The 14,011-nt window shown below is 39.5% G+C and overlaps 1 protein-coding gene across 1 annotated transcript; it reads left to right on the top strand.

Moving 5' to 3' along the window:
• The first annotated feature begins 11,845 nt into the window (after positions 1-11,845).
• Positions 11,846-13,598, top strand: LOC114544030 (uncharacterized protein K02A2.6-like). The gene has a single exon (XM_028562785.1). The coding sequence runs from the start codon at positions 12,031-12,033 to the stop codon at positions 13,435-13,437; it is 1,407 nt and encodes a 468-aa protein (XP_028418586.1). The 5' UTR covers positions 11,846-12,030; the 3' UTR covers positions 13,438-13,598.
• The last annotated feature ends 413 nt before the right edge of the window (positions 13,599-14,011 follow it).

Raw genomic sequence — 14,011 nt, 5'->3', positions numbered from 1 at the left:
TCAATATATATAAGAACCACCATTAATTACAAAAACCTTATTGAACTTATCCCAGTGAATTTAGAAGCTATCTGTATCAAAATTCATAAACCTAAATCAAAACCAATCATAATTGGTACATGGTATCGCCCACCAAATTCTAACAAAACCTTATTAGACAACTTTGAAACGTTACTGCAAAACCTAGAGGATACAAACTTAGATCTCATCATTACTGGCGATCTAAATTGCGATATGCTGACCAAAAACCCTAGTAACAACACAAAACGACTTGAGATAATTGAAGCACGCCTGGAGACCGTGGGCAAGTCGTTATTTCACCAACCCGCAAAAAGGCAAAAAAGGCTGTCGTACACATTGCCCTAAATAAAAGTGCGCGATATTCACTAGATGCAACGAGAGAAGTCTGTTGCAAAATTGTGCGGAGGATAGAAATAGTGATTGGGAGGCGTGCATCAACACCGAAGCCAAGCTTACCATATCCTTTCAACATTTCGAGAACCCAAAATACCTTTGTAGGGTCATGTACGCCCGTTAAACGGTGACAATAACCTAATGCAGAAACATATGTATTCGCGGTCGAGGCTGCATAATAGCGCTGAAACATGAATGCGATAAATAAACCCAAGTCTGAAGGCGATATGGGCAGTTTGACTGAAGCAGATTGAAAAACTGCAGAAGAAAACTGATTGTAGAGTGTCCATGCCCTGCGATAGGTAGGGATTGACGATTGCTGCAAACTAGATTGAATTAACCGCGAGGTAATAGCGGCCAATTGTGTGGTAGAAGGTAAGGCGGTATGACTGTCGGTGTTGGCCGAACGCCCACCGGAGCTAGCCGTTTGAACTTCGAAACCTGCAAGCGAGATAAGGAGTCAGCCAAAACATTTGTAACCCCCGCTACATGGCGAGCGCGAAAGAGAATATTAAATTGTGAACAAGCCAGCACCAGGCGTCGAACAAACACCATAACAGTCACATCACGAGAAGTAGCCTTATTTATATATCAACCAATGCCGCACTATCGGTGAAAAAAGTTATACGCTGGTTACGCATCTGGTCTCCCCATAGGAGAACGCTTAATACGATTGGGTAGAATTCCAAAATCGTTATGTTAAAAGTTTTCCAATTGTCGGGCCAGGCACGGTAACACCACTCAAAACCAAAAAGCGCGCCATAGCCGAGGCTAGCCGCAGAATCGGTGTACAGGTTAAGGCTAGCAGAGTCATGCCAAATGTCATTGAGAAAAAACGATCGGCCATTAAAATTGGCTAAAAACGACTGCCAAATTTCGAGATCAGCCTTTACCGATTTAGTTAGGCGAATGAAATGATGAGCACACCGTACGCCCTTAGTTAAATCAATAACAGAAGAAAGATCGAATTGAATCACTTTTTTAACTGTCCGGCCACCTGTACCCAGCATAGTGACATAACCCGATTCGGGAATATGGAAATTTTGGGATGCGCGGGAATCGAAATTAGCCTTTAAATCATCCCGTAAGCGACGGACAAAAGAATGACCCAAAATTAGAATATTTGGGAAGCCAAAAGACATTCTAAATTAGTTCTAATAAGAATAAATAAATATAGAGATAGTTACCTGTTCAAAGAAGTGTCAAAAAATTCAAATTTGATCTGTAATGACCTTGTCGAAGCGAGGAGCAAAATGAAATGGCAGCACATTCTGCTCTTTATCTATACTGACCCTCATCTCCGCTTTCCCACGCGTTACCTATATGTCATCAGAATTCCAGGGAAATTATCTGCGCGTCAAACTAAAGTATTTAATCTACTTTATTATAAAGTCTCAAGTGCAGGAAGCAATAAATTCTTTATTGGTATGCCAATAATTCCTTTATCTGCGCATCAGCCCCGTGCATTTGTCTTCACTGCATTGTCTTCACTAGGCGCGGTTTGCTATGAAAACCGATTAAGAAGCCCTCTCTCAAAGTAAACAGAATCGACAATTAAGAAGCTAACACACTCGAAAAGCAAATACCGTCGTTTTCATTTCACGTGTATACACGTGCTCATAAAACATGTTTTAATTAGATTCAAAGTTGTAACGTTTGGGTAAAGAAAACTTTTTTCCATTATCGCTAAAACAGGCACAGGCAGCTAGGATACTTGTTCAGAAATTTGGTTTTTACTGAAAAGAATTGCTTATAGCATTTAACTGAAGAACTGACGACGCACACGAACACACCCAGTTCCCTGTACCCGGGATTTCGCCCATTATTTTTAAGGTAAAGTCCCCAAACTCAATCCAATTCTTGCCATCGTACATATACGTCCGCCCTTCTCTTGTTTAGAAAACGTCTGGTTGCTATAAGGCGTGATAAGGATTCGAAACATTTATCACCTAATTCACCTTACATCTCTCTGCTATAAACTTGTAAAGCAAACTTGGTTGAAAGTAAGCACGTGCCATTTCAAGTTCCGTTTCCATTTTGTCTCTGTTTATTTTCGAGATTATAATCACCAAATACTTCCTCACCAACTACTTACAGCCTTGGCCGATAAACAAATTTGCTAATGGGGCACTGTAACCCCCCAAAAAATTGAAAACGTAAGCATTTTTATTTTTGGATATTATCAGTTCAATAGAGTACTGTAACCCAAAAAAGAAACATGATTACATAGGCATTTTTATTTTTGAATATTATCAGTTCAATGGAGTACTGTAACACAAAAAAACATGATTACGTAGGAATTTTTTTTTTCGTTAATATCTGTTCAATGGAACATGTAACCCAAAATAATTTTTTGCAAACATTTGTCGGGCTTCTATAGAGCATTGAGCTCAACGTTAATCCCCGAGCCGGTGCGGAGCACCGTGCGAGGGTACTAATTCCGCCTCGAGATTAGGAATTACACCCGGGACCCGGGAGAACATAGCGGAATCCAAAGTTGCCCAAATGTCATGGACGTTCAATGGTCATGGTACTTGTGCGCATGCGCGAAATGCGAACGAGTGTAGACTGGTAATCAGTAACTTCCTGATTGGCTAAGACGATATTTCGTTTGTGTTTCAGTGAAAAACGTCAGCAATTTAACTGTCATTTTGCAAACTATTTTTTAAAACATAGTGACTATATGGCCGGCAGCCGGTCAGGTATTAGAAAATACTATTTGACCGGCAGTCTAGTTTTTATAAGCTAAATATAAAACGTGTTGTTTAGGACTAATTTCAGCGATTGCAGATTAGCTCAAAAAGTAAGGTGTGCGTTCGCCTCGTTCTTGAACACGGGTTCGGATCCGCTCCGCGACAATAATTTCCCCTAATTTTTAACTAAAGTTTTTCTAACATTTTCGGTTAGGTTTATAGGGTTAGGACCGTTAGGTTAGGGTTAGGGTTAGGGTGAGGTTGGAAATTAAAAGTTAGGATTAACTTCGTAGAGCTTGGACATGAAACGAGCTATGGGCATGAAACTATGATCGAAACATACCAGTCAAACACATCCTGATAGCAGATCGTAAAAAGAATTGATACAAGCCTCAGATGTTTTACAAGAAACTCGTGTGTTTCTCACGTTTAGTTCAGCGAAGGTGTTGACTTCAGTAATATCAACGGTCGTGCTGTCGTCACAACTGGTTTACCTTATCCACCGGATTTTGATCCAAAGGTTTGGTTTTCGATTAACAACCTAGCTAATGCTCTTTTAATATTCGCAAAAATAAATTGGGAAATGAGTCTTTTGATTATCGTTCAGCCGATAATAGGAATACGTTCGGATTTGTGGTTACTCAAGTTTAATTTATTAATAATATGGCTTTTTAAGATCCTCTACTCTGATTGGTTGGTCGTGAAACACATATCCGTCGGTCAATAATCAGTTATTATTACCCCGGTTATGGTAAAAATCTATTATCTCTAGACATTTTTTCCAAAGTTCAAAAACATTTTTTTGTTTTCTCTCGCATTTCAGGTGGAATTGAAAAAACAATTCCTAGATGAGGTGGTAAACAAAAGAGAATTTAAGGTTGGTTATAAAGTACTTTTAATCCTATTTTTTTTTAAGAAATAAACTATTAAAATTGCTTTGTGGTTTTACAATCCTATACGAAACCAGGAATATGTGGCAATTCCAGACTCAAAAGTCAATTTAGCCCGTATTCAAATAGGGAAACTTTTGTGCTGAGAATTTTATCTGAAGCTCTGTCAATTCAAATCGTGACTGTAATCTCAAAGTCATATATCATTGTTTATACCATCACTACCACAATAGTTTGATAAACTTCTTCTGAGTCAGGAACAAATGTAGGTACTATTTCACTCATAATCTTGTATTTTCAGGGATTAAATGGTCAACAATGGTATGGTCAGCAGGCATCTCGAGCTGTCAATCAAGCCATCGGTCGTGCATTACGTCATAAAGAAGATTATGGAGCCATACTCTTTTGTTGCCAGAGGTGTGTTTCTTAAACTTTAACATGGTCCAACAAATTTTGGATGAGAATTACCGAAAACTCTGCCAAATTACCCTGCATATCCGTTCTAATCTGATACCCAGCTTCTGGTCTACGGGTACAGTAGCCTTATTTTGTTCAATGAATTTCCATCGGACTTCACATCTAAAATGCGTTTCCAGTAGTCAGCCTTTGACTTGTTGGGGCAAACAAGATTTTTATTATAAAACATGTAAACAGCTTGAATTTCTATTGAGCAAAATAAGGCTACCCATACCGTAGACTGCTTCAGGGTAAACTAAACTTTTAATATTTGTGGGAGGGACGTCTTCAGTGAAAACGTGACTTTTCTGTCCAATTTTTTTAAATAATGAATGCACTCTGTGTCAGTCAATATTTAAACTGTTATATGATTAATCCTTGCACCCTCAAACCAGGTCAGGTGAGATCCATTTAGGCAAGTGAGTTTGTTGAATTGTGTCCTCATTTTCCAAGGTTCTGCCAAGAAAGAACAAAAGCGGAACTGGCAACATGGATGAAGCCGTATATTTGTGCATATCCGACATTTAAGGCCTTCAGAGGGAGTTCGATAAATAGATCGTCAGAGTATCGTGATAAATACACGAATAGAGATTCAGTCAAGTCCTAATTCCCGTCTGTTCTTAATCTAATGATATGGGCTACTGTACCGCTACCGCCGGTAGGTGTGTAATGGTACGGAGAGACAACAATATAAACTTAAAAACTACCCCGTATTTTGGTTTTTGTGTCTTTAAGATCTAAACACCAAAATAAACGCGCTTTTTAAATATCGATGTTGTCTATATTGTGGAAATCCCATCTTTTCATGTCTAATAAACGTGCCGCTCTTGCGCCAGCTGTTTGTAAAATGGATGAAGTTATCACCTGGATAGTTTTTTTCAAACGTAGAAAGAACCTGCTGACTAACTAACCTAGCATGACCAACTGATTGAGCCTTACAAATTTATTTAAAATGGTCAAAAAGAGTACATATATGTGATATATATTACAAGATTTACTTTTAAAAATTTTAGCTTTTTAACCCTTTTTCAGTTTACCCGAATTTTCGGCTGAACTTTGCCCGAACTTTTTAGTTCTCGAAATTTTTCACACACCCCCCCTGTCCCGTACGGCTATGGAGACGAGGCAGGAAAAGTTACAATTTTCCTATGGCTTTTCCAATTAAACAGCTGAGAAAAAATTGGTTCATCATCTGTAGCCTTTATACTCCTGTCACATGAATCCTGTGCCCAACAGTATATTTTTATTTGGATTTCAGCCACTATTGAGGCGAGGCCGATCCACAGATTCAGCCAACGAGCGAATAATCGCGTTGTTCATCATTAATTTTTCAATTCTAAGGTTTTCAATGCTTTCTCACTATCAGATTGAACAATTGACCGCGTTTGTTTCGCTACGGTATATAGAACCGCCAGGCAGCATAACCTCGCCGGTTTATAGATCGACTGTTATCAACAGTGTTGAATTTTTAGTGTTACTAGCCCTGTCTACGCTAGCAGTCGCGCTTGCAAGATCGCCGCTCGCGCACATAGCTTTAATCACGCGAGTACGAATTTCTTTCGCATTCTTCCATCAACTACCAGGAACGTTTTGTTTTTTAGCCGGGAATCGTAACACCTTCCGCCTCAAAAAGTCTCTTTTCATTTGCTGGCGATGACCACGTTCCTCAGTGTAGGATAAGACCATCCCTTACGAATTCTTTCAAGCGGTACAAGCTAATTGCGGGTACTTCATCATAAATATGTTCACTATATTAAAGAACGCTGACTCAATGTCTCGCTTGCTATACTAACACGCTCGCTCCTATGAGCTACCCGTCTAGCTCAATAGCAACATCATTGCACCGGCATCATGAAGGAGAAGGTTCGATTTCTGCCGAGGGCCACTTCTCGGAGGCATCAGAAAGTTTGCTAAATTTTTTCTCCTACTCTAGAACAAATTCAACATAAACGTAACATAACCCTCTTGCGTTGAAAGATGAGGGTAGCTAAATGGGTAAGAGCGCTTGCATTGTTTGTCGTGAAGCAAGGAATACCTTTTTATTATTAACTTTATAATAAAATATTACGAAATATTATCATCGTTATTTTTCTTATGACAAATGAATAATATTTCCCAGAAAATGGAGACAAACACGTGTCAATATAATAAAACATCCTTATGTTATAGCTATACGCCATGTAAATAAAGATCATACCTCAGCGATCTCTCTCTGAATCATACCGCTGATTTCTCCTGTAAAAATTAGAACGTTTATAAGCCTATTAAAGTACTACCTTAATTCTCCATTTCCAATTCATTCTTTAAATCACAGAACATTCCACGAAAGAGAAACTCTAATTTATACCTTAATGAGATCTGAGAATCATTAGAATTCATATTCCTGGACAGACGGGAAAGAAAATGCATGAATAATGTTAAAAAGTTTCAAACAAAAAAACGAAGATCGAAGCACGGTCTTACACGTTTAGAGAGTGACACACAGAATTCAATTCTAGGCCATTCATAAGCCTAGATGTGAAGGAGTTACAGGAAAATTCTGGTTACAAAGCTGTGATTTGACGTGGTACGTGCGTTGGGGAGTTACCCGCGCGTTTTTATTTGCGCGCGCGTTTACTTTATTCGTTGCGCTAAGCTGCCTTATTTCAGTATGGTTGGATTTCAACTCTTAAATCAAATATAAAAACGTCCAGTTTACTTCCTCGCTTTCGAAAGTGAACTAAATTCTCTTCCTTTCAAAACACAAGTGGAACTGTGGAAACACTTTTCTCTCTTTATATTTTATATATTAAGCCACTTAAAATACGCAAAATGAACTAAGACAAAAAAATATATGTAATAAACCACAGTGTTTTTACCCAAAATCGTAAAATCTTATATATACTTACATATTTTCTCGATAATTTCAATATAGAATATTGAACCACAATATAACAACGCTTTTGAAAACAATTTGCAACGAACTATTCGCGAAATGCGAGCCTCTCGAAAAATTTCGACAAGTGAGCGGACCTTTGTTGACGTGGATAATTAATACTTTTGCGCACGCGAGTTTTGGTGAGCAAGCGAGACATTGAGTCAGCGTTCGGCAATATCAACAAAAAGAGCGCGTGGTAATAAGAATTTTTTTTCGAAAATCAAGTAGTGAACATATTTAAGCTGAAGTACCCGCAATTAGCTAGTACAGCTTGAAGGAGTTCGTAAGGAATGGTCTTATCCTACAAGGAACGTGGTCATTGCAAGCAAATGAAAAGAGACTTTTTGAGGCGAAAGGTTTTACGATTCTCTGGCTAAAAAACAAAAGGTTCCTGGTAGTTGAGGGAAAGCATGCGAAAGCATGCATTCGTACTCGGGTGATTAAAGCTATGTGCGGCGATCTTGCAAGCGCGACTGCTAGCGTAGACAGGGCTACTAACACTGAGAATTCAACAGTGTTGATGACAGTCGATCTATAAACCGGGGAGGTTATGCCGCCTGTTGGTTCTATATAACGTGGTGAAACAAACGCGGTCAAGTGTTCAATCTGATAGTGCAGAAAGCATTGAAAACCTTAGAATTGAACAATTAATTATGAACAACGCTACTATTCGCTCGTTGGCTGAATCTGTGGATCGGCTCGCTCAATAGTGGCTGAAATCCGAACAAAAATATGCTGTTGGGCACAGGATTCATGTGACAGGAGTGTAAAGGCTACAGATGATGAACCAATTTTTTCTTAGCTGTTTAATTGGAAAAGCCATAGGAAAATTGTAACTGTTTTTCTGCCTCGTCCCCATAGCCGTACGGACAGGGGGGGCAAAATTTCGAGAATAAAAAAATTCGGGCAAAGTTCAGCCGAAAATTCGGGCAAACTGAAAAAATTTAAAAGTAAATTATGTAATATATATCACATATATGTATTCTATTTGAACATTTTAAATAAATTTGTACGGCTCAATCAGTTGGTCGTAATAGGTTAGTTGGTCAGTAGGTCCTTTCTACGTTTGAAAAAAACTATCCAGGTGATAAGTTCATCCATTTTACAAACAGCTGGCTCAAGAGCGACACGTTCATTAGACATGAAAAGATGGGATTTCCACAATATAGACAACGTCGATATTTAAAAAGCGCTTGGAGATGTAACGTTTTATTTTGGTGTTTAGATCTTAAAGACACAAAAACCAAAATACGGGGTAGTTTTTGTTCAAGTTTATATTGTTGTCTCTCCGTACCATTACACACCTACCAGCGGTAGCGGTACAGTAGCCCATATCATTAGATTAAGAACAGAGGGAAATTAGGACTTGACTGAATCTCTATCCGTGTATTTATCACGATAGTTCATTTAACAACTCGCTAATTCAGTTGCTCGTGTGAAAAAATAGCGTAACTCCCTCTGAAGGTCCTCAAATGTAGGATATGCAAAAATATACGGCTTCATCCATTTTGCCAGTTCCGCTTTTGTTCTTTCTTGGCAGAACCTTGGAAAATGAGGACACAATTCAACAAACTCGCTTGCCTAAATGGATCTCACCTGACCTGGTTTGGCGGTGCAAGGACTAATCATATAACAGTTTAAATATTGACTGACACAGAGTGCATTCATTATTTAAGAAAATTAGACAGAAAAGTCACGTTTTCACTGAAGGCGTCCCCCAACAAAATATTAAAAGTTTAATTTACCCTGAAGCAGTCTACGGGTATGGGTATAGCCTTATTTTGCTCAATAGAAATTCAACCTGCTTACATGTTTTACAATAAAAATCTTGTTTGCCCCAACAGATCAAAGTCTGACTACTGGAAATGCATTTTAAATGTGATGTCCGATTGAAATTCGTTGAACAAAATAAGGCGACTGTACCCGTATGTATGTGATATAACAAATAGTAACTCACTAATATTACTTATTACTAATATTAACTAATGACGTCAGGATGTATATAAACTAAGTGTATTGACATTATAGGGTATTATTGTTCGAGACATAATTGCACATGGTGGCAGCGCTGGGATATATACAAAATTAGCTATTTAGAAATATGGCAGAATCAAGCAACAACGACGAAGAAAATATTGTGCGAAGTTTTACAACGTATCAAATAACACCGCCGTCAAAGTTTAGCTTTCAATCGTCGGAATGGACCCGATGGATTCGCCGATTTGAGCGGTTTAGAATTGCTACAGAACTCGACAAGAAAGACGAAGAGAAACAAGTCAATGCGCTTATCTACACTATGGGCGATGAGGCAGACGATATAATCACATCGTTTGGCCTCAGCTCAAAAAGCTACGAAACAGTTCGAAACAAGTTCGAAAATCACTTCATCACTAAACGAAATGTGATTTTCGAAAGAGCGAAATTTAATGTTCGAGCTCAAGACGAAAACGAACCCGTGGAAAGCTTCATTACCGACTACATTGCGTCGCCAAGTACTGTGAATTTGGGGTACTGAAAGATCAATTGATGCGAGATCGTATCGTAGTTGGACTGCAAAACAAAAAACTATCGGAGAAGTTACAATTAGATCCAAATCTAACTCTAGAGAAAGCTATGTCTCAAGCAAGACAAAGCGAGGAAATCAAAAAGCAACAAAGGTGTTATTCACGGAGAAAAAGTCACAGGAAGTAACGAGCACAATATCGACAACATATCTAAGAATAGATAGCAACAACGTTCCCGTGAAGGTCAGTTTACTCAGAGTACTAGTAAACACAGCAAGTTTACAAGCCCAAATGTTCACGGTGTCTCGGAACACCACACTCCAGGCAATTGTGCCCAGCAAGTGAGTCCATATGTCATAATTGTTCAAAGAAGGGACATATGGGCAAAGGCATGTCGAAGCCAAACGGGCCAACAATTCCGAAAGCAAGAAATAAACGAATTAAATTTCAGGCAAGAAAACAGGGAGGAGAATTTGTCAGAAGATGAGGCATATTTCTTGGGTGAAATATTACTCCTAGACACTGTCGGCAACACTAGCAGTAAACCGTGGACTGCAGACATCAAAGTAAATGAAGAAAACATCAGATTCAAAATCGACAGTGGCGTTGATGTCACAGTGATACCATTAAGAACATTTCAACAACGAAAACTACCTCTAAAGCTCGACTCGACTAGAAAAGTCCTAATGGGTCCATGTAAGCACAAGCTGAACTGTATTGGAAACATTCGCATCGCAGCTCCGACACGAGGACCAGACAACGACAGAAGAAATATTTGTCGTGAAAGGCTTAGAAAGACCACTACTCGGAAGGCAAGCATCCCAGAATCTGAAGCTAATCAATCAAGTCAACGTGGATGTACTAAACAAGGTTGAAACAGAAAAAACCATAAGAGAAAAGCATCCCAATCTCTTCACTGGTCTCGGACAAATTAAAAACCTAGAATACGATATCAAAATCACTCAAGATGCAATCCCGTTTGCCATCACAGTACCACGACAAGTACCGATTCCACTCCGCAAAGAAACTCAACGAGAAATAAAAAGAATGGAACAAAACGGAGTGATATCGCGAATTGAAGATCCGACTGAATGGTGCGCCCCGATGGTGGTAACACCAAAAAGCAATGGAAAGGTTCGGATATGTGTAGATCTCACGAAGCTCCCAACCAGTACGTACAACGCGAAAACCACCCACTACCAATACCCGAAACAACATTTGCAAACCTTGCTGGTGCTCGGCATTTCTCAAAATTAGATGCGAACTCGGGATTCGGGCAAATTAGACTGTCAGAACAAGCAAGACCTCTCACAACGTTCATCACCCCATGGGGACGATATTGCTTTAACGTTCTTCCCTTTGGAATAAGCTCAGGCTCTGAAAAGTTTCAGAAGTGTATGTCTCAAATCCTCGAAGGTTTAGAAGGTGTCGAATGCAACATTGATGATGTTCTAATATATGGTACAACACAGAGGAGCACGACCAAAGATTGGAAAAGGTACTCCAACGACTCGGCGATGCCAACGTCACCCTTAATCCTGAAAAGTGTGTATTCAACGTCCCCAGCGTGAAATTTTTAGGTCAGATTGTTGGATCTGACGGCATAAAACCAGACCCAGAGAAAATACAAGCAATCCTGAAAATGCCACCACCAACCAACATACATGAAGTCCGTTCCTTCCTTGGCATGGTGAATCAATTCAGCAAATTTACCACCAATCTCGCCGTCATGACAAAACCCATTCGCGAGCTGCTGGTCAAAAATATCGCATGAACATGGGGACCTCCACAACAAAATGCCTTTGACAAAATCAAGAAAACCCTGTCATCAGCACCAGTTCTGACCTTGTATGACCCCAAGAAAGAAACAAAAATAGCAGCTGATGCTTCGTCATATGGCCTAGGAGCGGTAGTTCTACAGAGAAGAGCCGGGTAACTGGAAACCTGTATCATTCATTTCAAGATCGATGACAGCAACTGAGACTAAGTATGCGCAAACAGAAAAAGAGGCTCTGGCGGTTACTTGGGCATGTGAGCGGTCAAGCAACTACATAATTAAAAAGGCGATAATAATAGAAACTAACCATAAACCACTGGTTCCCCTGCTAACCCAACACACGGTCGACAAACTACCTCCAAGGCTACAACGCTATAAGATGAGACTCATGAGATTTCACATCAAGGAAGTCCGACACGTACCTGGAAAACTACGCTACACAGCTGACACTTTGTCAAGAAAAATACCTGAGGGCACAGCTCAACCAACGATAGCAGAACAGGAAATGAATACCTACACCTCCAGTGTAATGGAAGCACTCCCGGCATCAAATCCAAGATTGAAACAAATACAACAAGCTCAAGATGAGGATGAGGTATGCAAAGAAGTGAAGAAGTACTGCATGGATCAATGGCCAGACAAGGATCATGTCACCCGGGCAGTAAAACCATACTGGTCAGTACAAGGAGAACTCACAATTGTTGACGGGTTATTACTAAAAGGAACAAGACTAGTTATTCCATCCAATCTTCAACGCCAAACCCTTGCCCAAATACACCAAGGTCACCAAGGGATTAACAAATGCAGAGAACGAGCCAAGATATCCGTTTGGTGGCCAGGACTTAGTGCACAAATCAAAACTATGGTTGAAAATTGTACACCTTGCAGCAAGCACAGACAACAGCATGCAGAACCGTTGATCCCAACGCCACTCCCAGCAAGACCATGGCAACTGATCGCAACAGACTTGTTTATTCTAGAAAAGGTGACCTATCTACTAGTGGTAGATTATTATTCTCGATATGTTGAAGTTGTGGCACTAACCAAAGATACAAGTTCAACAAAGATAATACAAGCTTTAAAAGCCATCTTCGCCAGGCACGGGATTCCGGACGAAGTACGTTCCGACAATGGGCCCCAATACCACAGTGACGAGTTCGCCCAGTTTGCAAAAGAATGGGGATTCAAGCATAGTACCAGTAGTCCTCGCTATCCTCAAGCGAATGGAGAGGTAGAACGGGCAGTAAGGACAGTGAAAAATATCTTGAAGAAAGAAAAAGATCCCGCAAAAGCAATGTTAGCATATAGATCAACACCATTAGCAAGTGGATATTCGCCAGCGGAACTCCTCATGGGGAGAAAGATAAAATCAACAATACCAATAATGACACAACAGCTCACACCGCAGCTACCAAACCAGGAACTTTTTAAAGCAAAGGAAGAAGAATATAGATTGAAACAGAAGAAGAATTTTGATAATCGCCATAATGCTCGAACCATGAAGCCTTTGACATCAGGAACAACAGTTTATGTGACAGATATGAACTGCACAGGAACAGTAATCAAAACATCCAACAAACCAAGATCATATTTGGTTGACACCCCTATGACGGTTATAAGAAGGAACAGAGCACATCTACGTAGTATTCCAAATCACACCATAATTCAGCAAGTCGACAAGAAACAAGAGAAACAGGAAGACCCACCTAATACGAATACGAACAACAGACCGAAAAGAATAAAAACACTTTCTTTAAAGGCCAGAGAGAATCTGGGACTAGAATAACTAAGTACCGTATGGCATTAGCTATAAAGACAGAACAATACAGTCGTTGACATTATGTTGACAAATCGAAGAAAAGGGAGATGTAGTGTGATATAACAAATAGTAACTCACTAATATTACTTATTACTAATATTAACTAATGACGTCAGGATGTATATAAACTAAGTGTATTGACATTATAGGGTATTATTGTTCGAGACATAATTGAACACCGTAGACCAGAAGCTGGGTATCAGATTAGAACGGATATGCAGGGTCATTTGGCAGAGTTTTCAGTAATTCTCATCCAAAATTTGTTGGACCATGTTAACGTTTAAGAAACACACCTCTGGCAACAAAAGAGTATGGCTCCATAATCTTCTTTATGACGTAATGCACGACCGATGGCTTGATTGACAGCTCGAGATGCCTGCTGACCATACCACTGTTGACCATTTAATCCCTGGAAATACAAGATTATGAGTGAAATAGTACCTACATTTGTTTCTGACTCAGAAGAAGTTTATCAAACTATTGTGGTAGTGATGGTATAAACAATGATATATGACTTTGAGATTACAGTCACGATTTGAAT

Source organism: Dendronephthya gigantea, unplaced genomic scaffold (assembly GCF_004324835.1).
Source record: "Dendronephthya gigantea isolate DGI-Jeju-01 unplaced genomic scaffold, DenGig_1.0 000621F, whole genome shotgun sequence".
Lineage (NCBI taxonomy): Eukaryota > Metazoa > Cnidaria > Anthozoa > Malacalcyonacea > Nephtheidae > Dendronephthya > Dendronephthya gigantea.
The sequence above is the reverse complement of the archived record's forward strand: the minus strand, read 5'-3'. Positions and strand labels throughout refer to the sequence as shown.